The 27682-nt window shown below is 45.4% G+C and overlaps 1 protein-coding gene across 32 annotated transcripts in view; it reads right to left on the bottom strand.

The window, feature by feature from the left end:
* TCF7L2 (transcription factor 7 like 2) overlaps positions 1 to 24751 on the bottom strand; it is a 222108-nt gene extending 197357 nt beyond the window's left edge. For 17 of the 32 annotated variants that reach the window (XM_030940926.1, XM_030940906.1, XM_030940927.1 and 14 more), the window contains exons 1-4: positions 24029 to 24751; positions 23702 to 23768; positions 23368 to 23492; positions 10373 to 10441 (exon numbers count right to left, since the gene is read on the bottom strand). In XM_030940926.1, coding sequence (XP_030796786.1) covers positions 10373 to 10441; positions 23368 to 23492; positions 23702 to 23768; positions 24029 to 24217 — 450 coding nt within the window. In that variant the 5' untranslated portion in view covers positions 24218 to 24751. The remainder of the gene's footprint in view (positions 1 to 10372; positions 10442 to 23367; positions 23493 to 23701; positions 23769 to 24028) is intronic. The other 15 variants (XM_030940913.1, XM_030940933.1, XM_030940918.1 and 12 more) reach the window with 4 other exon arrangements.
* Between the last annotated feature and the right edge of the window lie 2931 nt (positions 24752 to 27682).

The following is a 27682-nucleotide window of genomic DNA, read 5'->3' as shown; positions in this document are numbered from 1 at the left end:
ACTACTTTGGGAGGCCAAAGTGGATGGATTACAAGGTCAGGAGTTCAAGACCAGCCTGGTCAAGATGGTGAAACCCCGTCTCCACTAAAAATACCAAAAAATTAGCCAGGCATGGTGGTGGGCACCTGTAATCCCAGGCACTCAGGAGGGTGAGGCAGATAATTGCTTGAACCCGGGAGACGGAGGTTGCAGTGAGCCAAGATCGTGCCACTGCACTCCAGCCTGGGCAAGAGAGCGAGACTCATCTCAAAAAAAGAAAAGAAAATACCAGCAGCTGACTGCCATAGTAAGTCAGACCTCAAGGCCCACCTGCTGTGGCCCATAAGAGGCACACGTATGGCTGACAGGACAGTTGTTTTTTTTTTTCTTTCTGGTAGTTCCAGTTAAAGACTACCAGACATTCTCTCGGTATCCTCACCAGCCCTCTTCCGAACTAAGTGCTCTAATATGGTAGAGAATGAACAGATACAAATATCTCAACTCGTACAAATACAATGATATAATTAAAACAGATATAAGTTTTAAAATGATGTAAGTAAAAACGGTAAAACTAGACTGCTTTATTTTATCTGGCCAATGTAATCCAATTGCTATTGGCTTAGACAAGATGATAACCTCTCCTGGAAAGACAGAAAGAAATCCGTGTTGAAAGAAAGCTGCACTGGACTCCTGGATTTTTGTCTTGTCCTGTCTCCACCAAATGGGGAGACCTGGGACCAACCCATTCGCCTCCATGCACCTGTTTCCTTGCCTATTAAAATGGACTGTATCAGCCTGGGCAACAAGGCGAGACCCCGTCTCTACAAAAAAATTAAAAATTGGCAGGGTGCAGTGGCCCCCGCCTGTAATCCCAGTACTTTGGGAGGCCCAGGCAGGCAGATTATTTGAGGCAAGGGTTCAAGACCAGCCTGGCCAACATGGTGAAACCCCGTCACAACCAAAAATACAAAAATTAGCCGGGGCGTGGTGGCAAGAACCTGTAATCTCAGATACTTGGGAGGCTGAGGCAGCAAACAGCTTGAACCCAGGAGGCAGAGGTTGCAGTGAGCTGAGATGGCACAACTGTACTCCAGCCTGGGCAACAGAGTGAGACTCCATCTCAAAAATAAATAAATTAATTAATTAAAATTAAAACTAAAAAAACAAACCAATAAAAAAGGCCTACAACAGTAGTTCTCTAGTGTGACTATGTGCCTCAGAATCGTCCGGTGTGGGGAAGTGGTGGCAGATTCCAGGATCCCCTAGACCAGTGTGCCTCAACCCAGCCTGCTCACTAAAAGCTGGGAAGCTTTTGCAACCCAGGGATGCACAGGCCCCAACCCCCAGAGACGCTGACTCAGTCGATCTGGGGCAGGGCCTAGGCTGAATATTGTTCGAAATGCTTCCTGAGTGAGTGTAACCTAACAGTCCAAGCTAGGAACCCTTGCCCTAGTCCGGTGGTTCTCCAAGAGCTATCCCCAGAGAAGGAACACAGCATTAATTAAAAGCTTGCAAATGTCAGGACCCGTTCCAAGCTTACAGAACCTGAAACCCTGGGGGTGGATTCCCAGTCTGCTCTCCGGGTGCCCTCCAGGTGATACTCGAGCTTGTGAAACACTGACCCAGTCCCTAAATGAGAATCTCCAAGGAATAGAACCCAGGATTCTGTACTTTTTAGCAGGTCCCACGTGATTCCTATGTGTGTTGCCCAGAAGGCTGGTTGGTAGCCACTGCTATATGGGAACCCCTAGACCCTTGTGAGCATTACTTTGAGCAGGCAATAGTTACCATAAGCCTATGTAGGACAGTCTTTCTCTCATCACACTGTCTGGGTTTGAATCCTAATTGGCCTTGGGCAAAATATCTCAGGTATGTGTTTCCTCATTTACAAAATGAGGATAATGGTGATAATACCAGTAACTACACCTTTCGAATTTCCCTCTGTGTTGTTATGAAGAATCAATAAAGAATTCACATATGCTGGGCACGGTGGATCACTCCTGTAATCCTAGCACTTTGGGAGGCCAAGGCAGGTGGATAGCTTGAGCTCAGGAGTTAGCGACCAGCCTGGGCAACATGGCGAAGCCCCATCTCCACTAAAAATACAAAACTTAGCCAGGTGTGGTGATGCACACCTGTAGTCCCAGCTACTCAAGAGGCTGAGGTGGGAGAATCACCTCAGCCCGGTGAGGTCAAGGCTGCAGTGAGCTACAATCACGCCACAGTACTCTAGCCTGGGTGACAGAGTGAGACCCTGTCTCAAAATAATAATAATAATTCACAAAAAGCACTTAACACTGGACCCCTCAAGAGAATTCAATAAGCATAAGCAGCGATTATTACTAACTATTGTTATTGCCTCTGACCCCAAAGTCTAAGCACATTGTTGTCCAAGCTACTCTTCCACAAACAAATGCTTTTTCTCAAGCTTTGCAAAAGTATCTGGCTGTCTTCACATAAGAATGGGAAAATAAAGGCCTCAAAAACTCACAGGAACATAAGGGCAGTCCAATTTCTCATTCAAAATAAGAAAATGCTATCCCAATATAGTACTTAGCCAGCCCTCATTTTTTATTTGGCAAGTGAAAAGGACTGGGACAGCCAATAAATGATCAATTGATTGGTTTCAGAAGACTTTAAGGCAGCAATTCTCAAACTTCGGTAGGTTGAAAATCACAACCCTGATTTAAAATGACGGCCGGTGGGAGGCTGAGGCAGGAGAATCACTTGAACTCAGGAGGCGGAGGTTGCAGTGAGCTGAGATCGTGCCACTGCACTCCAGCCTGGGCGACAGAGCGAGACTCTGTCTCAAAAAAAGAGAAAAAAAGATTACGGCCAGGCCCAGTGGCTCATACCTGTAATCCCAGCACTTTGGGAGGCCAAGGTGGATGAATCACCTGAGGTCAGTTGAGACCAGCCTGGCCAACATGGTGAGACCTCGTCTCTACTAAAAATACAAAAATTAGCTGGGTGTGGTGGCATGCACCTGTAGTCCCAGCTACTCAGGAGGCTGAGGCAGGAAAATTGCTTGAACCCGGGAGATGGAGGTTGCAGTGAGCCAAGATCACGCCACTGCATTCCAGACTGGGTGACAGAGCAAGACTCCATCTCAAAAAAAAAAAAAAGTAACTCCTGTCCAGATGTCGTGGCTCACACCTGTAATCCCAGCACTTTGGGAGGCCAAGGCAGGAGAATCACCTGTGGTCAGGAGTTCAAGACCAACCTGGTCAACATGGTGAAATCCCCATCTCTACTAAAAATACAAAAATTAGCCAGGTGTGGTGGTGCATGCCTGTAATCCCAGCTACTCAAAAGGCTGAGGCACGAGAATCACTTGAAACCCGGGAGGCGGCTTGCAGTGGACCAAGATGGTGCCACTGCACTCCAGCCTAGACAACAGAGTGCAAGGCTCTGTCTCAAAAAATAAAGGAAAAAGAAAATCTAACTCCTGGACTGCACTGGAAACCTAACTCAGTCTGGAAACGGGGTGTGTATAAGTCAGTATTTAAAATATCACTAGAATTTAAGGTTGGTGAGAGCAAGGGATTTTTGTCTGTTTTGCTCATTGATGAATTCTCCAGTAGCCTGGCACACATTAGATGCAAATATTTTTCAAGAATGAACATTCTTCTGAGGTATGGACTTAAATTAGCTAACTAGGCTAAAATTCATCACCATAGCAAGTCAATGAACCTCCTGAGCAAGTGACCTGGCAGCATCCACAGGTTCTATCAAACTACTGTAGTGAAATGATCTCTCTCTCTCTCTCTCTAATTCTTCATTCCTTTGTGGAAAATGGACATGAAATGTCACAGCCTGAGTCTGCTACAGCTCTAAAGGAAATGTGAGGAAGTGACTACACCAAGGGCTGAACCTGTTTCCAGGAGTTCTTCACTTAGCCTGGACCAGCTGCTCAGCCAAGACAGCAAATCCTCATGAAAACGGGAAGGCCAGGGAACCTGTGATGGGTGAGAGGACAGGCCCAGAACACAAGAGACCCTCATCAAAAACCTGAAGTGAGAGAAAAGTCAAGTGCCCTGCAAACACGCCACCTCATTCCCCAATGCTGGGCCAGTCCGGTGGTACTAATTTCTGGCCATGCTCATCACAGCATGAGGGGTCTGCTCAGACACAGATATAGACTCTGTGTCAACGCACCCCAGGAATCTTAACAATGTTAAGACACTCTAAGACTGAACATCCAGTTCACATTCAGGAATAAGTGGCCAACATGGGGTAAGAACACTCTCCAGTTAGTATTCTTCTCTCCTTGGCTCCACAAAGCACCCAGGCCCTGGAGGAGGGTCCTGGTAGCCTTAGTGAATCATGGTGGAGGAGTTCTAAGACCAAGCAGAAGGTTATGCTTCGGTAAAGCTCAGATGAGAACTTGCAAGCATAAGAACAAGAGGGAAAGTAACCCCCACTGCACAGTCTCCACTCCTCAGCTGTGTAAACAAATAAAATGGTCCATTTCTTCCGGATCCTCTCCGAGTTGTCTTTGTGTGGACGCACACACGCGTGCACACACACACACACAAACCACTTCACATCTAAAAAGAGTAACAACCAAGAAAGGTCTACACAGTTTGTTTTTGCTGCATGTGGAGGTTTTTCCTAAATCACATCTGACTTGGTGTTAAAACATCAACCTTTGGCCAAAACGCTCTTAAAACAAAGGCTTAATTGGCTCAGAAGTAGCCCTTCCGAAAACCAAGGGAAACATCTTCTGTGGGTCTTGATCTTCATCACAACAGTGTTCATGGGGTTGGAATAATGCTGAGAATAGGAGTGTTGGAAGAGCTTTCTTCATGAAGGCAATAGAGATGCCTAACCATTATCTACAATCACCTGCAGGGCATTCCTGGGAGGCAGCTCTGTTTATACACATCTGCAATGTGGGTCCACCTCTGGAATTCAGCCTGCTAGTCCTCCCAGGTTAATGGAGACAGTGGGAGGAGTTCCTAGGAGCTAGGGCCAAAGGCCAAATCACTGCATGAAGGGGCCTGCACCGGAGCTTGGGCAATTGGCCTCTGATCACACCCAGATAAATGTACTGCTCACCCTACATGTATCACTCACATACCTAACAACTACTACTCCTGTTGCAATGACAATACTCACATCCAGCACTCAAGTCTCTCTCAGAAGGTCAGTGCAAGGCTAAACACACATTACCCCACGCCCCTCCAAGTCTACTCTTGGTATATGAACAGAAATGGAAATATGTTTCCCCAAAAGATGTGTGTGAAAATGTTACTAGAACTTTATTCATAATAGCAAAAAAAAACTGGAAGCAATGGAAATATCCAACAACATAGGAAGGATGCATGCACTGAAGCACATTCATCGGTGGAATACTACTTGGCCATGAAAAAGAGCAAACCATCGCTACCCAAGAGAACATGGATGAAACTCACAGACATACACTGAGTGTGGCCAGACATGAATAAGTATATTCTGTAAGATTCCATTTACATGAAGCCAAAAAACAGGCAAAACTAATCCACAGTGATAAATGAAACTAACAGACTTTTCAGTGGGGGCAGGGGAGAGAGGAAGAAGCCAAATAACTGGAAAAAGGGGGAAACAAGGGAGACTTCTGGGGAGCTCTTTATCAGAAGTTAGCCTCTGAGGCCAAATCCAGCCACTGCCTGTTTTTTCTAAATAAAGCTTTATTGAGACACAACATATATTCCTTTGGGTTTATCATTGCTTTCAACCCACAATAGAAGCGCTGAGTACAGCTGACCCCTGAACACCCAGGCCAGGGACACTGAACCCCCGCACAGTTGAAAAGTCGAGTATAGGTCAGGCTCAGTGGCTCACGCCTGTAATCCCAACACTTTGGGAGGCCAAGGCAGGTGCATCACGAGGTCAGGAGATTGAAACCATCCTGGCTAACACGGTGAAACCCCATCTCTACTAAAAATACAAAAAATGAGTCGGGCGTGGTGGCAGGCACCAGTAGTCCCAGCTACTAGCGAGGCTGAGACAGAAGAATTGCTTGAGCCTGGGAGGCGGAGGTTGCAGTGAGCCGAGATCACGTCACTGCACTCCAGCCTGGGCGACAGAGCGAGACTCCGTTTCGGAAAAAAATGAAAAAGAAAACCTGAATATACCTTTTGACTCCTCAAAAACTTAACTAATAGCCTACTGTTGACTGGAAGCCTGACCGATAACATAAACAGTCAATTAATATATAATTTATGTATATATTATATGCTGTATTCTTACAATAAAGTAAGCTAAAGAAAATGTTATTAAGAAAATCATATGGAAAACATATTTACTATTCATTAAGTGGGAGTGGATTATAATAAAGGTCTTCATCCTTGCCATCTTTGGGATGGGCTGGCTGAGGAGGAAGAGGAGGAAGAGAAGGGGTTGGTCTTGCTGTCTCAGAGGCAGAAGAAAATCCATATCTAAGTGGACCCATGTGGTTCAAACTCACGCTGTGTCGTTCAAGGGTCAAAAGTAGTTGCAACGGAGACTGAGCGGCTCAAAAAGCCCAAAATATTTACTATCTGGCCCTTGACAATAAAGGTGTCCCAACCTCATTCTATATATTGATCTGAGTGATGGTTTCACGGGCGTTCACATATGGAAAACTTCATCCACCTCTCTACTAAAGTTCTGTGTGTTATATGTAAATTACACTTCAATAAAACATTTTAAAAGTCAATAGAATTTTAAAACAATGTCTTTTCTAAAAGATCTTTTAATTTTCGGCTGGGCGCAGTGGCTCACACCTGCAATCTCAACACGTTGGGAGGCCACGGTGGGTGGATCACCTGAGGTCGGGAGTTCGAGACCAGCCTGACCAACATGGAGAAACCCTGTCTCCACTAAAAATACAAAAATAGCCGGGCGTGGTGGCGCATGCCTGTAATCCCAGCTACTCGGGAGGCTGAGGCAGAAGAATCACTTGAACCCGGGAGGCAGAGGTTGCAGTGAGCCGAGGTCACGCCATTGTACGCCAGCCTGGGCAACAGAGAGCGAAACTCCGTCTCAAAAAAAAAAATCTTTTAATTTTCATTCTAGTTTTATTTGTGTTATCCACTTTGGGAGAATGTGGCCATCTGAGTTGCTCTTGTCTTTTCAAAACCAAGAAGAACTAGGAGGCTGTCAAAAGTAGGAAAGATCTAAACATAGCAACTGCTATTGTGTCCAAACCTTTTATAAGAATGTGACGTTTCTATAGAATCACTCAAGGCCATTCATATAAACGGTGAGCTTGGCTGAGTCCTGAGATTACAGGAGCGATTGGGAAGGGAAAAGAGTATGAGTCTCCTGTGATGCACAGGGTCATAGTACTCTGGGTTATTTTAGGATGTAGCTTAGGAGAGCAACAAGCTCAGCTCCTATTGAAATCTAGTGTTTATTAAGGTTAAACAGTTTTAAGTTTCCAGGGACAATAACTCTGCCCCGACAATCATGTTGCATTTAGCCCTAAGTTGGAGAATGCAGCGAAGGGAACATGTCTGCTCTATGCTGTACCAGGGCAAAAAGATTATGAGCACCCCAATGTACTTTGGGAACAATTTCATTTTGTCTAAGCTTTCCCCTTCTTTTCCCTTTGCTTCTTTGGTTTTGTTTTTTGCCATTTATCCTTTGATGATCAAACTAAAATTACAGCTAGATGCCATTTAGCTTGGCCTTGTGCGGGTCTAGCAGAGACTGAGGGAGAATGAACGCTGCAAAAGCATGATTCTGGGTCTCTAATAAAATGTCTCTGTTTGCCCACATGGGCATCAAGCCTTAGCAAATAGAAGCAGAGTAGAACAATACTACCTGTTCATGGAGGAATAGTAATGGTTTCAGTCCTCCAAAACAATGAGCTCTGTAATTTACTCCATCTTCCTCCTGAGAAAGAGCTTCACATGGCCTGCACCGTGCCAGGTGGTTTGGAGAAAGACGAACTGCTCAGCCTAACAAGGGGCACTTCAGCAACGGGTGTAAAGATACAACAGCTGGTCTGGTCCGGGCTAGTCTCCCAGTGACATGGCCCCAGCCAGCTTTTCCACACCAAGATAAGGATCACTATCCTATTCAACTTCAACAATTCCCACACCCCAGGCAACAAGATTTTCCAGCACTCCCCGAGATGTAGGAGGCCTCCGGACATGGTATATCCACCCGTTCACCAAGAGTTGTACATCCACCCAGGCACCAAGAGTTTTAGGGTTTGGGCTTGTTCTCTAACCAAGTCCTGCATCTAAAGCACTTTCTGGGAGCAAGACTTACTATGCTGTCCATCAAAAGGAAGAAGGAGGGACCAATCGGCAGCATGCCAAAAAGAACAATTGCAGCCTCAAGTTAAAGACAGGTCAGTCTTAGAAACAGTTAGGGGTTCAGAAGGGTAAAATCAAGAGTCACACTTTCCCCCAAAAGACGCACACAAGAAGGTCGGCAGCACAATGGCAGAAATAATCAAAAAAAGAAAAAAATAATAATTTTATATATATATATATATATTTTAGACAGAGTCTCACTCTTGTCACCCAGCCTGGAGTGCAATGGCATGATCTCGGCTCACTGCAACCTCCACCTCCCGGGTTCAAGTGATTCTCCTGCCTCAGCCTCCTAATTAGCTGGGATTACAGGCGCCCACCACCACACCGAGTAACTTTTATATATATATATATATATATATATATATTTTTTTTTTTTTTTTTTTTTTTTTTTTTTTTTTTGATACGGAGTCTCGCTCTGTCCCCCAGGCTGGAGTGCAGTGGCCGGATCTCAGCTCACTGAAAGCTCCGCCTCCCAGGTTTACGCCATTCTCCTGCCTCAGCCTCCCGAGTAGCTGGGACTACAGGCGCCGGCCACCTCGCCCGGCTAGTTTTTCGTATTTTTAGTAGAGACGGGGTTTCACCGTGTTAGCCAGGATGGTCTCGATCTCCTGACCTCGTGATCCACCCGTCTCGGCCTCCCAAAGTGCTGGGATTACAGGCTTGAGCCACCACGCCCGGCCACTTTTATATTTTTAGTAGAGACGGGGTTTTGCAATGTTGGCCAGGCTGGTCTCAAACTCCTGACCTCAAGTGATCCGCCCGCCTCAGCCTCCCAAAGTGCTGGGATTACAGGTATGAGCTACCTCACCCAGCCTCACATATTTTTAAAATAAGTTGCTGTGGCCTGAAAATGAGTACAGAAACACTAGGAATGCACCAAATAAAAATGTCTGCTGACTCATGCTTTTCACTGGCGGGATAATTCCGTTTACCTGGGGCAAACAGCTATCTGGAAGTCTTATCGAGGAAGATGCAGATCTGAGATGACAGAGCTACAAAGATGCATTGTGGCTGCAGCTACCTAAGACCACACACACACACACACACACACAGACACACACACACACACACACATACACACACAAACACATACAAGTTATCTGCAAGGGCTCTTCACCAGAAAAGAAGTCATGGAATAATGCACATGATCTAACAAATCAACATCAACTCACAGGAAAAGAAGGCTCTCCAGCTAGACTTTAATGCTACAGCAAAAGGTTTCAAGAGAATCCCTTCGAAGGGTTAAGGCAGAACACTCAAGAAGTTTTGGTACCATCAGTTACACCATGAGGTACATCCATCCCAGCAAGGCCAGGCAGACAGACGAAAATCGTGTTAGTCTGCTCTCCCTCCTCTACTGCATTCTGCTGGCATCAGTTCAGCTCCGAGTCTATATTAGTCCATGATTTGTTTAGCCTTTGGATTTAAGAGAATGGAAGTACTACGTGAGCAGGAAACAGGACACTCATCAGAAGCTGGGATCTGTCGCCTTTCCCTTCCAGCACATTTAGTGTCGTACATCGACAGGTCCAAGAGAAACCAACATTTCAGGATGATCAGGTCCGAAGAGATATTCTTAGCACCACTTAACACAAGATTTTGATCCACCAGAAACAACCCTCTGGCTGTCGCATGGCCTCCTCTCCCACCTCTCCCCTTAAGCCTTCCCATTCACATTGTGCCACCCTTACTCCCAATTCAAGATCCCTCCCTAAGCAAAGAAAAATAGTGAAGCTGGGGTCTGTGTGCCCATTATACCCGATCAAGAAACTCTTTACAATAAGCACAGGCTTCTCTTTCTTTCCATATCTCTACATCATTTCAGCAGCATTTCTCCTGCTTCTCTCTCCTTTGCTCCCCTTCTCCCCCAGTGATTCAACCACCACCACCACCACCACCACCACCACCACCACCACCACCATCACCACCACCATCACCATCATCACCACCACCATCACCATCATCACCACCACCATCACCATCATCACCACCACCATCACCATCATCATCATCTCAGTTGGGGTAAGGGGCAGAAAATAAAACACACAAGAGACCTACATATAGACAATTCAAGCTTCAGAATCTCTTGCGTTTCCTACCTGAACTGCAATCTGGTGTTCAATCGTTTTGTACGCAGAGTAATGTGTGCTGCCGGACTGAAAATGGAGCTGTAGAAAGAAACCAAATCAAAGCGTTCTGCTTATGTCACAAACTACAAGAAAACATCTTAAGCAGTTTATGAATAGCAGACAAACCTTCCTAGATTGAACTGCAGCCTTGGCATTCAATCAAGACCTGTGTACTTTTATTTGTTGCTATGGATAAGATGATCATAACAGTCTAGGGTAAAGTTTTTTTTTTTTTTTAAAGCACCTATTCAATAAGCATACAGGGAAGGTGGGGGCCAGGAGTGAGAATTAATGACATGAAAACGAAAGATGGATGCCCATTAAGACATAAAGGAAGCCAGTGTGCTGAGCGGGATGCTGAAGAAAAATGAACTGTGTGCTGCAAAAAGTCACTAGAATTGCAACATGTAGGCAAGAGGAAGGATTAGCAGAGAAAAGATTATGAGAAGCCACGAGACTGCAACAAGTACAAGCACTCTGCCCCTATATTTCTAATAACTGGGCCCCAGCTCTCCAGTGCAATTCTATTTCTGGGAAAACAAATGTGTCAGACAGAATTCAGGGGCCACCCGATGCCTTACACATTCTTTCATGATGACTAAGCTGTCCATCCCAGGCCATCTCTGTCGCCTGCACTCTAGTAATCCATACTTCCCCAAAGAGAGGGCCAAACACTGGCAGAAAGCCACCAATTTTCTAACGGAGGACCACCTATTAGGTGGCAACTGAGTGAATGTAAGTCATTGATTGGCTCAGATCCTTCCCAAGGTCTGTCCTCAGCCTTTCCCTCTGAAGTCCTAGAGACCATCCATCAAAGAAGCAGGTATCCCGAAACAGAAAGAAACAGCAAGACTGTTCACCCAATTCTCACCTTCCCAAATAATACTTGTTAATCTTGGGATCCCATCAATTGGGAAAACAAACACCATCTACTGATTTATTTTATAAACAATACAATAATCACTAAAGGATCTCAACAATTATCTGAAAATGCATTTTAATTTGCCACATAAGAACTAATAATGAGGAATCAGATGACCCTGGAAAACTGATGTCCAGTCCCCTCCTTGCAACAGGCAAATCAACTGCATTTCCAAACATGGATCTGTAGTATTATATCAAACTACTGTTACTACTCCTGTGCTATTACTACTACCAGAACACATCTGTGTTACTAGCACAAAGTGTAATTTAGGCTGTGAGTTTCAGATCCAGATAATTTGTATCTTGCTCCCTGGAAGGAAAAAAATTCAGTCCACACAGTTTTAAAAAATTAAAATAAAGGGGGAAAAAATCACGTAAGAACTTTTGAACTAACTCAAAATAAACACAAGGGCAGTAATCCAATAAAAAAAAAATAGTCTAAATCCATGTTGTTCATGGGCTAAGTCTATAAATACCCATTCTAGGATGCAGTGGGCTCTGAGATCATTTTATCTGTTCCAAATAAACCAACAGAAAACATTACACATATATTTATAGATAGATATAATGTAAGTCTGCTTGCCCCAAACAGAGTATTGATCAAAATTAAAAGGAGGCACAATGAAGTGGGTGGGGAAAAAACCCTACACCTGTCAAAGAAGAGTAATAAACCACAGTGCTCTAAAACAACAGAAGATCTGACCCCCCCACACACAGCCCCCGGCACACACTCAGAAGCAGCAACTGAAGTGAACCGCTGGCAGGGTGCAGTGGCTCACGCCTCTAATCCCAGCACTTTGGGAGGCTGAAGTGGGCGGATCACCTGAGGTCAGAGGTTTGAGACCACCCTGGCCAACATGGTGAAACCCCATCTCTACTACAAATACAAAAATTAGCCAGGTGTGGTGGTGGGCGCCTATGGTCCCAGCTACTCAGGAGGCTGAGGCAGGAGAATTGCTTGGACCCAGGAGGCAGAGGTTGCAGTGAGCCAAGACCTCATCACTGGACTCTAGCCTAGGTGGTAAGAGTGAGACTCCATCTCAAAAATAAAAATAAATAAGTAAAGTGACCTGCTGAAAAACAAAGATGACTTTGCACCCTTTGTCCTCATCTCCTTTTTGTAAAAACTGCCAGTCAGTAAACGGAGATTGCACTAATTACTGTGACAATTCTGCATCATGTTAAAACAACTTTTGTGCCTGGGACAGGTTTCTCTGCGAGCTTGGAATTCTTGGCCAGAAAGTAGCTCTTGTCTGAGAGGAGGGTTCTCCTTCAAGCAGAGTAGGCCACACTAACAACTTGTCCCTCTCTTTTCAGTTGGTTTTATTCTCTTCTTTTCCAATCGCCTGATTCAGATCTTAATGGAAACTTGTCCAAGCTTTCCTTCCCACAATCCCTGCAGAGCCCCTAGGCAATCTGCACACAGGGTAACCACAGGAATCTTACATTGTCAATTAAAATTGAATGGACACCTGATAACTTAGGATATGCTGTAGAAAAAAAATTCATAAAGTCACAATCTTATGAATAAATTAATCAAACTGTGGTTAATCCAAATTCAATTTTCACTTGTCCAGTTCCGTTCTTAATCCTTGCCTTCATCATCACCTAAATAACACCAACAATCCTAGAGAGAATGCTGTAATTGAAACAGTAAAAATGCAGCTGCAAGTTCCTTAAGACTCTAGCAGAGAAATCAACATATAGGACAAAGTTAATTTTACCTTTCTCTCTCTCTCTCTCTCTCACACACACACACACACACACACACATGTGCGCACGCACGCAGACACTCACACTCCATTCTAACGTCCCCCACCCCCCCAGCCACATAACTTCCCTCAGGTGCCCAGCGACACAGAAAACCTCACCCAGCTCACAAACACACCCAGCACAAGCAGCTTATTCTGTGTCTAAGTCAGATCTTTCCTCCCAGCCAGCAACCACTGTGCTGGAGAGATTTCCAAGCTACACTTCCTCCAGCTACAGCAACAAGGACTTAAAATTTTCGTGTTTCTCCTTTGGGTTTCCATCCTCTCTCTCTTTTCCCAATACACTTTTCTTTCGAAAATGCATACTTTCACTGCTTTTTCCTTCCCTGTAAAAAACAAAGATGTCTTGTTCATTATAATCTAATTTTTTTAAGGCACAGATAAAAAGTACAAACACCCAGTAAATCCCTGGCATTCTAAACTGGAACAATCATTTCTCTCTCCAGAAGTTAGAAGGAAGAATAAAACATGGCAGGTCATTTGTGCTTTGGAACATGAGGTGAGATTGCGAGGTCCAGGACAAGATGACTGAGGCATATCTAAGTTTAAAAACCAGGTTCTGGCCAGGCACGATGGCTCACGCCTGTAATCCCAACACTTTGGAAGGCCGAGGGGGGCGGGGGGTGGGGAGTGGATCACCTGAGGTCGGGAGTTCGAGACCAGCCTGGCCAACATGGTGAAACCCCGTCTCTACTAAAAAATACAAAAATTAGCCGGGCATGGTGGCACATGCCTGTAATTCCGGCTACTCGGTACGCTGAGGCAGGAGAATCACTTGAACCCAGGAGGCAAAGGCTGCAGTGAGCAGAGATCGCACCATTGCACTCTAGCCTAGGCAACAAGAGCAAAACTCCGTCTCAAAAAACAAATAATAAAATAAAATAAAAACCAAGTCCCCAGGCTGGAAGCGGTGGCTCGCACCTGTAATCCCAGCACTTTGGGAGGCCAAGGCAGGTGGATCACCTGAGGCCAGGAGTTAGAGACTAGCCTGGCCAAGATGGCGAAACCCCATCTCTACTAAAAATACAAAAATAAAACTAGCCCGGCATGGTGGTGCGCTCCTATAATCCCAGCTACTCAGGAGGCTGAGGCAGGACAATTGCTTAAGCCGGGGAGGCAGGGGCTACAGTGGGCCAAGATCACACCACTGCACTCCAGCATGGATAACAAGAGCAAAACTCCGTCTCAAAAAAAAAAAAAAAAAAAAAAAAAACACAGGTTACCATCTGCATCATCTCTTGGGACTGTCCTGCACCAGTCACTGGGAGTGCTCTAAGACCACTCCGCATCATTTCCTCATCCGGCAAACATGGCTGCTCTCACCCGGCTATGCCCCACACCTTCAAAATGGCACCTCCCTGCCTGGAGTACCCAGGGAGTCACCAGATGAGAACTCCAACGTATTTTCCACTTCATTCCTTCCCATGAAGCTCTCAACAAAAATCAGTGACCAAGCCCATTCACCATTCTACCACCCACAAATGCCTCAGCCCTCACTTGTCCAGAGGAAGAACTATAAAGACTCGGCAGTTCTCAGCACAGGCTTGCAAAATTCTTCAGCAATGTAAAGACCAACATTTTAAGATTAACCCCTTCCCTTATTATCATCATATCTAGATTCTTCGTCTTATTTCTAATCACTACTGGGCTCTAAATTTGATGTTTCTGATAGAAAACATCAGAGATATCCAGATGTGGAATGGGAAACAGCTTTTTTCAACCACAGGAATCTCCTCCTCAAAGACAACTAAAACAACTGAAATCCTCTGTTGGTTTTTCCAGCACTAAGCTAACTTCTAACACAATGAACATTAATTTTTGATGCCTATTCGTCCTGCTAAATTGGGAAGAGGTGGAACATTTACTTTATTTTCAGTTTTATGAATCACCTGGCTTTCTCTTATCTATATAAAAAAAGAAACCGATCATTTCCTAGGAGGTGTTGGTTTTTTTGGTCCACTTTCCTCTCTACCCTGTAGCTACTACCATGAGCCACTTGAAATCTAATTTCCATGTAATTACCGTAAGAAACAAAATACTTTTTTAGTATACCTAAGACCTTTTCTTAGGTCATTAGTCATTTGAGCAACCACAGGCCATTATGAGCCCAGCTTCCCCTACCCCACTGCCCCCAGTCCTGTGTTGAGAGCCTTTTACATTTAACGGGAAATAAACTTTTGACCAAGATTTTGGGTGACTGCCTGCCCTTATAAAGTACCAAGGGGGGCCTCTGACTTCAAGAGAAAAGGCAAAACCAGCATTGCCTGGTACTTAAGCTTAAACATTCCTGCAAAGATCTAGACACTGAACATTTGTACCATCCCCAAACAATAACTTAACGACAGCATCCCCTTTCACTTCCTGGCATTCTATTCTGCCTTAGAAATTCTGCTGCAACAAAATGCATGCCTTTAGACACAAGAACAATCTCTCCTACTGTCTCAATGTTCCATCAAATGTCTATTTACCCTCATTAATTTTTCTTTTCCTCAACCTGAAACCATCAGCTATGAGTCAGAGAACGATCATTAACTTTTACAGCTTCTATACGTATCCACCTACTCACATTTGGGGAAAGAAGTATTGACTTGCAACATTGCCCGAGACCAAAATTCTCTAAGAAGAAAAAAAGGGGGAAAAGTCGCTTCAAGAAAGTTTTATCTGTAGGTCTATGGGGAAATGCTACATTCATTGTTTTTCCACTTTGTGCTGCAAAGTCTAAAAAAAAAAAAAAAGTTGAGCTTGAACTTGGTTATGGTGATAGGCATTTCTGGGTTGATTTTTGAGAAAAACTAGATGATTTTCTTTCAACATCAAAACATAATTAAAGTTCTTAAACTCTTTGGCGGAAAAAAATAAAGTGAATCAAGTTTCCTGCTCTTGTACAAAACATATTTCTAGCACATAGAAAAACACGTGGGCTGAAGTGCTGAGACATGTTCCTAACACAGCATTTTTCATTAAAAGTTGCTACACTAACACTCTTAAAATGATGCCCCATCATTACTCCACTTAGCAGTCGCAGTGCTGCAACTCATAACGAATTAATTTGCATTAATGTGGGTTTCATGTGTCCTTCCCTGGGTATGCCATTGTGATTCAGGCTTAATAAAACTGACACGACAATAACATAGTGCCTTTTATTTCACTTTCCAAAACAAACCAACCCACCCAAAGACCCACACAAATCCTCTCAATTTTTTAAGCATTTTACTAATATATTTTAGCACATCATAATTGGCCCAGCACGAAGGAATCTAGTTATCTTCTCAGTAAATATTTATAGCATCACTCTTTCCCATTCATTCTGCATTTTCTTAGAGAATCTCACTGTAGCCTACATCTGCAATTCATTGACTTTACAATTTACCACATGTTGGGATGGGAGAGGTCTTAGCTCCATTTGAATCACTACACAAATATGCAAGTGATTTATCGGTTTCAAGCTGAAGACTGCAAGAGAGGGACTCCACTTTTCCTGAACATTACTTCTTCTGGCAGACCATGAACAATTACAGTGCGTACTAATTAAGCTCTGTAAATGTGCTGTGCCCTGCTAATGCCTACCAGCCCTCAAATTTATTTTCATGATGCCAAACTTTAGGGAGCAATTTTAACTCCTTCAGGGCTGATCCCACTCCTGGCCATTCCTTCCTCCTTAGACCGACCTGGTTGGGGCTACTGCATGACAAAAAGAATAAAATATAACAGGTCGAATTACCAGCCCGAAATCAGATGTGCCTAAGGAAGAAAAAACCTATCATGGGAAAAGCAAAGAACACCTCGGCTGATAACCCGTTCAAAGATCCCACAGCCCCATCTTTGTAATGAGCTGTTTAGGGATTCACATGTATCCCTGAGGGCTAGTAAGTTTCTGCATGCCATTGATTAGAAAAGAAAACCTTTCGGCCTGGGTCTTTAAGTTTGGGTTGGATAGAAGGAAGGATCCAGTCAGAAGTGAGAGCCATCATCTCTCCTGGCCTGGCAAACACCTCTGAATCCCACCTCCCCCCATAACGCGTAGTCAGTTTGTAATACACCAGAACAGCCCACTTTTTCAACATAAATTAAAATGAGTACGACAACTGGCCTTCTCTCTCACACTCCAGTCTCCACCACAGGTAATGCCCCACCCCCAGATGCTTACACAGTAACTGATAGGAAACACATCTGTGGCTAGGTAGAACGCCCTGGGTAATGAAGGGATCGCAGCCCATCTTTGCTGAGCAAAGCAATATCCCTTTTTAATAGCCCAGCCCAGGGTACTCCCATGTCCCTCCATGAGGAAACTTCCAATCTCCAATTTCAATTCCCCCAAGCCCAAATCTTTGTCCTCTTGTATTACACTTTTCTAATCTTTCTTAGGCATTTATTGTGTCTCCCCTGACTACTTTTCTGTGCCTCCTCCCCCAGATACCAGTACATTTTTCGCAAATAAGCAGCCCTCCCATCCCCGATGCAAATCTGGATTTTTTCCCCTCACCTATCATATTCTTTTAATCAACTCTCTTCACACCTCACCTCACTTTTTTAAAAACTCTCACGTTAACTAGTGTACTATGTAATGTGTACATTTTCCCTTCCACTCGGGGGAACATCATATAAATTAAAGAGCTGTCTCCCATAACAGGATTCTTTAAGTATTCTTGGGGAAAATGCACAATATAGGCAATGTAATCTCAAAAAAAAAAAAAAGAAAGAAAAGCGGGGGGGATGGGGGGATTAAGAAAAGAGAAAGAAAAGAAAAAGGGAGAAAAGAGAAGAGAAAAGATGCAAACACCTAGAGTAACTTTGCTTTTGAAAAAGGCATTTGTGCAGAGCCCCCACTGAATTTCCATTCCTGAAAGTGCTCTTTATAAATGTGTATAACAATAGCCTAGAGGAAACGTACAAGTCAGCTGCCAAAGGAGTGGTGGTGTCTGCCTCAGTAAACTCAGATCGCAGAGGTGGGGGTCAGCGGAGAAGGGAAGGCAGTATTTGCGTTGGGATACCACTCCCCCCCATCTCATTGCTTATAATTAGTGAGAGAAATTTGAGCTACTGCCAATGTCTGCGGACCTTGAATATTATAAGGCCAACGTGGCGTCAAATATCTTAACATTCATAAGTGTTATGGGCTGTAAATAAAGCCTGTGGATTTATGACCTGGTGGTGTGCTTGCCAGCAAAAGACTGGGGCACATTTCTTTCAGCAGACCTGTCGAGGTGCGAGTTTGCCTTTGGTTGTAAAATTAACCATTTCCTTCACAAATGTGCTCAATTATAAGTCAGAGTTGAAGATTTACTTACATGGTTGCCAATATTCACTCCCAGAAGAAACTCAGATGCCCACATCCCACACCCCTTTGAAAATAAGACCCTCAAGAATTTGGTTCAGCCTCCTTTTCCAAACTTTGAAATGTGTCACCTCAAAAGAATTGTAAATGCGGTCAAATATATTATCTAATGCCACTCACCAATACAAAAAGCTCACACCTACTTCCCTGGAAAGTGCTTATTTATTTGGCAACTCCGGCATTTAAAAAAAGAAAAAAAAAGTAAATCACTCCTTGCCTGAAATCTCCTCCCTTCCCCCAATATAATGTCATCTACTTCCTGTGCAGGAGAGAGCATTTGCTAAATCCAGGTTGTCTCATACTTAACTGCCAATAAACCAACTTCCACATAACTTCCAGACAGCTGGGGGAAAGGTCCTCGGAGTTTTAGTCATGGTCCAGAAACACGCGTCCACACAAAAATTTGCAGCTGTCCTTTCTCGACAGTGCATTTTTAATGTGATTCAGGGGGGCCTGTTGTGAAACATCTGACAAAATGTAAAATCCTCTTAGATACCTTCTAGTTTACCCACTACACGTGTGTGAGATAAGTTGCACCAGGATTTCTCCACCGAGAAATCTAGGCACTTTTTGCACACAGCCAGGGGCACCTTGTGGGATGTGAGGAGGCATTCAAAACCTGGAAAGACTTCTACTGTAATCTTTTAAAAGCACAGCCTCTGGTGCAACTATTAAAATGCTAGTTTTCTAAAGCAAATATTTTTTTTTTTAATGGCGTGCAGAACTGCAGCGATCCAGCACTGCAAACAGAACAGCATTCTTGATCTGCGAGCCCCCGGAAACCTTCCGGTAACTTTTTCACAGCTTGCTAAGAAACAGAAAGCTGACCAACTTCCAGCAGTGACTCTAAATGAAATCCCTATCAGTAAAATTAAAATCAAGGTGAAGAACTCTGGCAAGAACAAGGATTGTTTTCCTCAAAATTCTTTCTCAATCAGACACAGAGGGCATCAGTCAAAGCTCCTTCCCTTAAACAGGCAAAAGTTTCCAAAAACACGTCTTTCAGATAAGCTCGTTAGGTTCCCAAATGCCTGAGCTTGTTTCTGGGGTTTCAGAAAGTTTCAATCTCAACAAAGTGGAAAGCGCTGGCATATTTAATTTATAATCATTAAAATATGACCTATTGGGTGAATGTTGAGCCTGTAATCCATACTGCAGACATTAAACCCCAACCTATAAAGATTAGCATGGAATTAATACGGTTACATTGAGATTGAAATCTAAACATGTTCGCCATAAATATTTCTGAAGGAGATGAAAAACAATTAGCATAAATACCAAAGAAGGGTAAGAACACCTGTTCTTTTTCAGGGCGATAAGCATTTTATTGTTCTCTATTTAAAATGTAATGACCTGTGTAATTACAGTAATATTACATTGTTATGTAGGGGCTTGGAATGTCACACTTTGAAAAGTGTTGTCAAAACAATCAGGGGTGAGGTGGGGGGGTGGGAGGACAACTGGGAAGGACCACCATTAACCCTTCACACTCCAAGGTCTGAATCTTTTGTATCAGAAAGGATTATGTTGTTTCAGTGAGGAAAAAACATCCATTTTTCACAAGCCAGAAAGAGAAGTTGCCCGGCTAAATAAAATCCCAATGAATAGGCCCCTCTCAGTTTCCTTTAAATGCTGGATTCCAAGTTCAAAAATGAATTCAAGATGCAGCTTATTTATCTGTTCAACCTAGTAGCAAACAGCTCGGTTGAAAAGCAAATAACTTTGGATAAGAGAAGATGCAAGGGCTCGAATAATCAAGTCCTTAAAAAGAAATTTCAAACCTAACTGGAATTTCAACCACCATATTCCTATTTCCCCTTTGCCAGGAGGGAAAAAGAAATGTAAAACTACTTTTTCCAATCAACTTTAATAGGTTACAGCATTCTTATCTTTAGTATACAAATGTTACCACAGTTTTAATATTTGCAGTTCTAAAACTTCCCATCTACTTAACTAGACCTTTCCTTAATGCAGTTTTGTATCTGAATCTGTCTTTTTAAAAGCCATTCCTATTACTGTATCAAAGACTAAATTAATATTATGCAGAAATCTTTGTCATTTTAAAATAAAATTATTACTATCAAGCTTTATGGTGTCTTCAGCAATTAAAGCATTATTCTTGAGATAATGTATTATTCATCATAAGCCGATTTAATGATACTCTCTAATTCTTTACATTCTTAAATAAAAAAGCAGAAATCAGGGTTCCAGAGAGTTTGCTTTTTAAAGGATGCAGCTGCTTACAGGTATACCATAAGTAACAGAAAATGTAGCAAAAATCACCACCACCAAGGAGCAAAGGGAAAATAATAAAGCATACAGCAAATTTGTCTTTACACCTTGCCATTAAAAACACACCCTATAAAACACTAAGAATTTCAGAAGAGCATGGGAAGCCCGCTATCTTGCCTATGGATGCCTCCATTCCTCCCGCAGCTGTATCAAATCTGGAATTGCAAGCTGGCCCTCTGATTGAAGACGTCAGGAGTGACATACAACAGCCTACCGTCCTCATTTCCACTGCTCTGCTGACCAGCCTAAATAAATAACTTTAATTTTGGAGCACATAATCTAACCCAGGTAACAGGGAGGAAGGAGGAAGGGGCAGTGTACACAAAGATGTCTGCTGGTGTTTGACATGTAAGTACTAAAACTGCCTACTGAGTTCAGAAATGTCTTCTGAGACTCAATCTGATGTCACAGCACCAGGCCACCCGCTATGTCCACAATTAAAATAACTAGACGCCGTCTATTCCTATAATGCCCACAAAAGGGACCGATCATTGGGAGCCTTCCTTTTCTCACCGGGAAATCATTTATTTGCCTTTAACAATTTCCCTGTTTGCTAATTACAAGACAACACAACTGCTCAAGTTTGAGAAGGAATGGCAAGATTGCCAGCATCAGACAGGGAGTTTAAAAAGAGTCAAGAAAGCTAGCAAGTCCGCCATCAAAGCTCAATATTCAGATGGTTAAGTGGATTTTAAAATAATACCAGGGAGGTTTCCATCGGAAGGGGGAGGGGGGAAGAGGCAGAAATTCTCAGGGATTCTTTGGAATGTTGCTTGGGCCGGTTTATTGGTAGGCGAACACTGCGATTCTGAGCCGAACGGTCCCGTTTAAGATGCCCCACAAGCTCTCAATAAAAATACAAAGTAAGCGAACTGTGCTTCCCCTACAGCTGCAAGCCCAGAGCGCGGCCCCTGCAGCCTGGTGGAACTGGCCCTGGAGAAGGGGGTCGAGCCGAACCGCTCTCCCAGCTTCCCAAGCATGCCTGGGCGCCGGGCAGGGGGGGAATAATTATTTCTCTTCCCTAGCCATAAAAAAATGACCGGTCTAGCATGCCCTTGCCATTTTGCCAGGGCCCAAAAAAACAAGTCAAACCTGATAGTTAATATTTTAATGCTTAAAAACACTTGTAGATCTGATCGACTCCCGTCCGGCAAGCCCTCGGCCATTAGCACCGAATCCACGGCTGCTGAACAGTGCGTGCATTATTTCAAATTGCTATCTAGAGTTACCGAAAAAGCAAAAACAAAAGTCGTGTGTGTAAATAAGGGTTAGGGGACCAAACCAGAGAAGGTGTAAAATGACAATCCCGGGAAGCCGGGCACAAATGCGTCTTGCGTCCAGAGATTCGTAATCCAGGCTTCTTAGAAGAGGGAGGGAGGGATGAGGAGGAAGGGGTTCAGGGTGAGGGCAGGGGGCAGAGGCCGGTGGGGGAGGGGATGAGCCGTCTTAACAAATGTTAGGGTTGGGCGCGGGACCGACCCTGCAGGAAGCGCCCCCCGAGCCCGGCACCCCGCGCTGCCCTAGGGCCCCCAAAGTTGGGTGGCCGGCGATCGGCGGCCCACTCCATTGAAGGAGAGGCGCCCCGGCCTCCCTCGGCCCCCGCACCTCCTTGAGCCCGCACACCCTGGTCTCTGGCCCCCCCAGGGCCCACAACGGGCCTACACGGAAGCTGGCGAGCGCAGACCCCGCGATACATCCCAAGGCGCCAAAATTCCCTAGAAATACACAAGTCCGGTTGGAGGAGTCCATTCCGGCTGCACACAAACCAAGAATCCGGGCCGCAGGGGCCTCCCCGCCCCACTCAGCCCGGCTGCCCTGCGCGGCCCGGGAGAGCCCGCAGCCAGCGCGCCGGGCAGCCGAGCCCGCCACGGCGCCCAGGGCGCTCGCGGCCCTGCGGGTCGCCAAAGAAAAGGACGCCTCAGAGCCCCCAAGTTTGCGGGGGGACCAATCTGGGAAGTGTGACCTTCCAGGGGAAGGGGGAAGGAGGGCCAAGAGCCAGCGATTGCCACTAGAAAGGTAAATACATAGCTGCCCAAAAGAAAGCCAAGGAGCCTCTCTAGGGCCCCCGGCTCTGCGCGCCAGCCAGTTCTCAAGTCCAACGCCTGAAGGAAATCCACTCCCTACCCCGCGCGTCGGGTGCAGCACAGTCACTCGGGGCCCGCAGCGGCAGCCAAGGGGTTAACCGGGGAAAGCCCAAGACGCCACAGAAGAGGGAAGGAAGAGAAGGAGAGAGAGGGAGAGAGAGCAAAGAAAGAGCCACACAGTCATCTTCCCAGGGTGAAGAAACAAACACCACCACCAAAGGGGGAGGGGGAACCAGAGCGCAAAAGAAAAGTTACTCGGATTTCCCACCCCCGCCCCACCAACAAAGCCCTGCTTGGACAGAGAGGTCTCCCCAACATCACGAGGCAGCAAACTGAAAGCAAGAACGTGGCGAAGTGCAAACAAATCCAGTCCACAAAAGGCAGAAAAGTTTGGAGAGTTTCGGGCCGCCTGGGCCACGAGCGGGGGAGGGGAGGGAGGGAGGGGAGGAGGCGGGGAGGGGGAGGCGGGGAGGGGGCAGGGCAGGGGCCGCATGCGGGGCCCGGCGGGCGGCGCGGGCGGGCTGGCAGCGGGCGGGGGCCGGGCGCGGAGGCACTTACGGTTCGGGCGGTGGGCGAGAGCGATCCGTTGGGGAGGTAGGGGCTCGTCAGGTCGGGGATCATGATGAAGGGGTAGCCGGGATACGGTGGCCCCTTAAAGAGCCCTCCATCTTGCCTCTTGGCCGCTAACATGGCGGGGCGGCGAGGGGACGGCGGCGGCCGCGCGGAGCGGGAGAAAGCGAGGAGAAACTTTTTAGAAAGTGCCCCGAGGGGCTGGGCGCCCCGGCCGGGCCGGCGCAGGGCCGGGCCGAGCCGGGCGCGGGGCCGGGGCGCGCGGGGCGGCCGGCCCGGGGGGCGGCTCCGGGCGGCTGCGGGGCGCGCGGGGCATACTCACCTTCTTCCAAACTTTCCCGGGATTTATCTCGGAAACTTTCGGAGCGAGGCGGAGGCCGTCTTTCCGCCTTCCCGGAGGGGTGGAGGTGGGGAGGGCGAGGGGCAAACGCCACGCAGAAGGGGGAGAAGGGGGAGAAAAAGAATCGGCGAGGTCGGGGGGGGGTAGAAAAAACAGGGTTACAAGTTTTTGCAATGGTGGCATCACACGCACACGCCGCCCGCCGGGCCCCGCCGCCGCCCCCAGCCCCGATTTCTCCCCTTTCAGCAACATTTGCCAAGCCCAGGAAACAGATAAAAAAACCCCACCAGCCCGAGGGGCTTTTCTTACCTCGGAATCGGAGGAGCTGTTTTGATTCGTTTCTGATTCATTGACTAGAGACGATTTGACATCAGCTAAATCCCTCTCTGCCGAGGAGTTTTCGGAGCTCTTCTCCTCCTGTTCGCCCTCGTCTTTGAAGGAAATCAGTTCGTCGTTGGCGCCTAGGTCATCCCCTCCACCGCCGTTCAGCTGCGGCATTTTTTTTCACCCACCAGCAGCAATTTTGGAAGAAAAATGAAGGAGGAAGAAAAGCCAAAAAAAAAAATCACCCCCAAAAAGTTTTGTCCCCCCAAAAAAATATTGCAAGAAAAAGACGAGTCCAAGGTGAACTTTTTTTCTGCTTGGGGGTCTTTTTCTCCTGGGGAGGGGAAAAGAGGGAGGAGGGGAGGGGAAGGGGGGGGAGATCTTCTGCACGAGTGAGTTTGGGTTTCTTTTTTTCTCTCGTTCCCAAGGATCCGATCAATGTGCAAAAAATAATAAATAAAAAAGGGGGGTAAAAAAAAAAAAACACCAACAACAACAAGAAGTCAGATATAAAGAGCAAAGGGGGGGGAAGCCGAAGATACAGGAGGTGCTCGTGCCGCTCGGATTTGAGTGAGTTGAAGTTAGACTGAGAGCTTTTCAGTTCAAAGGCGGCGCTGATTGACAGATAGAAAAAGGGGGATCGAAATCCGGAGGAACGGAGTAGTCTGGGAGCGGAGATTATTGACAGGGCGAGAGGAACACACTGCCTTAATGAGATGCCGGAGGGCGGGGCCGGCCCGGTGACGTGTGCATAAATAAACAGCCGGGGTGGGCGGGGCGGGGGCGGCTAACAATGATCCTTTCGGGCGCCGGGAGAGGGAGGAGGGAGAGGAGGAGGAGGAGGAGAGGGGCGGGGAAGCCGGGGGGAGACAGAGGGAGGAGTGTGCAGGGGGAGCGGCCTGCGCGGAGTGTGTGTGAGCCCGGGATTCTGGGCGAGGGTGCAGGGACTCGCTCCGGGTGGGGGCGGGTTCAGAAAGACAATGCGGGGTGGGAGAGGAGGAGAAGGGGGTGGCGACCAAGTCAGGAATCCGAGCCGAGGAAGGCGGAAGGAAAGCCCACTTGGGGGGCGGGGATGGGGAGAGGCCCAAAAAAGTGCGCTTTAGAAATATTAGAAATAAATCTTAAGGGAGGGGGAAAAGGAAGGGTAGTATTGTGGAAAGTGGTGGCTGGGGGCGGGGGTGGGGGGTGCTTGGTGCTTTATTCAGCAGTGAAATCAGCCACACTTGGGCGGGATGAACAGAAGTGGTCAAAAGGAAAGATCAACCCTCTACTTTCAGAGAGCTTGGGGAAGTGAAGGGGCTGGTCAAAGTTCCTGGTCATCTACAATGAAAGAAACTATTAATCCATGAGGCCTCCCTCCTCCCTTTTTTGTTTATTAGTAGTGAATCATTTCATGAAATGTTAAGTCCCACTAGGATGAATATGCCGAAATGACTTTTTATGCAAAAAACAAATATTAAATGTCAGAAACATTAAAAGTATCCTTAAGGAAAAATATATGATTCTTTTAAATGTAGAGTGTTTTGCTTTTTTTTTTTTTTTCAACTGACGTTGGAGGTAGTAGGAAATGAGCTAGAGTCAAAGTCCTTTTTGACTTCGGAGGTGAAAAGTTTGGGCGTTAACACCGTCAGGGAAAATAAAACCGAAAGTTCACCAACCCCTGGGATCAGTTGGGCTACAGTGTTTCTCGAAGGGGGTCTGAAATGAAATCCCCGAAAGACTGACCAAAATAATCAAGATGTAGGTGGCTCTGGCAGGAAATTGCTAACCAAACCAATGCTAGAAGACCTCTGGGAGAAGATGGGAAACCTGGGCTTGAGGCAGGTATTTGTTGACTTTTAGGTATTAGAGGAGGAGCAGACTGATTTGCTACAAAATGGGGAGTGGAATTATGTTAAAGAGGAAAGGCCCACCTCCGAAAACACAATGTGCCTGGGTGATAGAGCAAGAAGATTCATTTTTGCAAATATCCAGTAAGAAGTAGACTGGACACTGCAACATGAAAAAGAGAAAAAAGAAAAAAAATAAATCAGTAGGATTTAGCAAATTGCCTCTTAGGAGCAGTATTAGTCTAAGTCCAGGATGTACTGTTATCCCACCCTTCCCTGAAAAAGCTCACTTGCACTTCAGCTGGCCCATCAGCACCAAGGTTTCCAAAAGAAAGCAAATTTGCCATGTAATATTTAGAGAGTTTGGGATGTCAGCAAAACTGTTTTATAGGCTAAAGTCTCAGAAAGAAGACTACTAAAAATAATGATACTGAGATTGACAAGGCCAATGAATTCCCCTGCACTGGAAAAAATTCACAGCCACATTTGCACACTAAAGAATAAGATGCAGGCAAAATGAAAATGGGTTGGGGGGGAGGCAAAGAAGAATCACTGTAACTCCCAACTTTAATATTAATCAGAATATCAGAAGTAGAGTGAGAAGGAGCCTGAAAAGAAGTAAAACAAATGTGTACATTTAATCAGACAGGATTGCATAGGATACAAAGCACAGGGCTAATTAGTCTCAGCAGGTAGGACTAACCTTCAGACTTCATAAATAAATAAGGCGGGCGCAGTGTCTAAGAGGGAGAGTGGAGACAGAAAGGGGATTATTTCAAGACACCAAGTGAAAACATGAAGAATGAAATGCTTCACTGTTAAAAATCCATGTACAAATGGATTTAACAGTTTCCTTTTTTAGGTCTTTTACTTGGTTACCTTTAGATTTACACATTTAGTGAAATGACCATAGCTTTACACACTTGCTAATTGTCACCTGTATACTTGATGTGCCCAAGTCTGTCTATATGTAGCGTAGACTTTCCTAAGGCTCATTTTAGGGACTGACTTACTTAAACTGGAGCATATTTATAGGAACTCAATTTTATGGCAATTTCTTTGTCCTGTGTGGTAGTTTTTTGTTTCGTTTTGCTATTTTAATGAAACCCTCGTCTGAATTAAGTTGGGTAATGAGGTCTTCTATATCCTTTATAGTACTACCTGTATAATATAATCTCTGGAATATACGGAACTGAAATTTTAAAGAATGTACTTACTGATTTTACTATACTGGCCTGCATTTTTATCATATGTAAATACTAAGGGCTTTGTTCCGATGATCAGTAACTTTATCCATTTTGGCATATCCTTATTTTTCTCATTCAAAGGGAACTCTTTTGAGTCTTTCCTTCCTTAAATCTCTGATTTAATTAAGCAATTAAAAAGTTATTCTGTGATAGTGCATGTCCCACATTTCATTTCGTTGCTTGGTGCCGTACAAAGGCTTGAGTAGACCAGCAAGATCTCAGAGGGGCCAGATCCCTGATGCTCTGCAAGTCCCTCAGGTGATGCCTGAATTGAGGAGGGGGAGGGAATGGCAGAATTGACACTGCAGTACCCAAGCAGCAAGGTATTGAAAAATACCTTGAATACTATTTGAAAAAAAGGTAGGCTGGCCCACAATGTGGATGTGTAATTTATAGATTTGGTGTGGAATTTTAAACACAGTTGACTTGGGTCCAAGTGCTGAGGCAACTTCTCTGTGGATACTGATGACTCCTGGTTTATAGGACCAAGAGTTCTGCCCAAATGGCAGAGATTCGAGAAACACAGGAAACCAGACCAGTTCTGACTTTAGCCTGAGCCAGGG

This window comes from Rhinopithecus roxellana, chromosome 11 (assembly GCF_007565055.1).
Source record: "Rhinopithecus roxellana isolate Shanxi Qingling chromosome 11, ASM756505v1, whole genome shotgun sequence".
Lineage (NCBI taxonomy): Eukaryota > Metazoa > Chordata > Mammalia > Primates > Cercopithecidae > Rhinopithecus > Rhinopithecus roxellana.
Note: the sequence above shows the minus strand (reverse complement) of the source record. Positions and strands in the feature narration are given on the sequence as shown.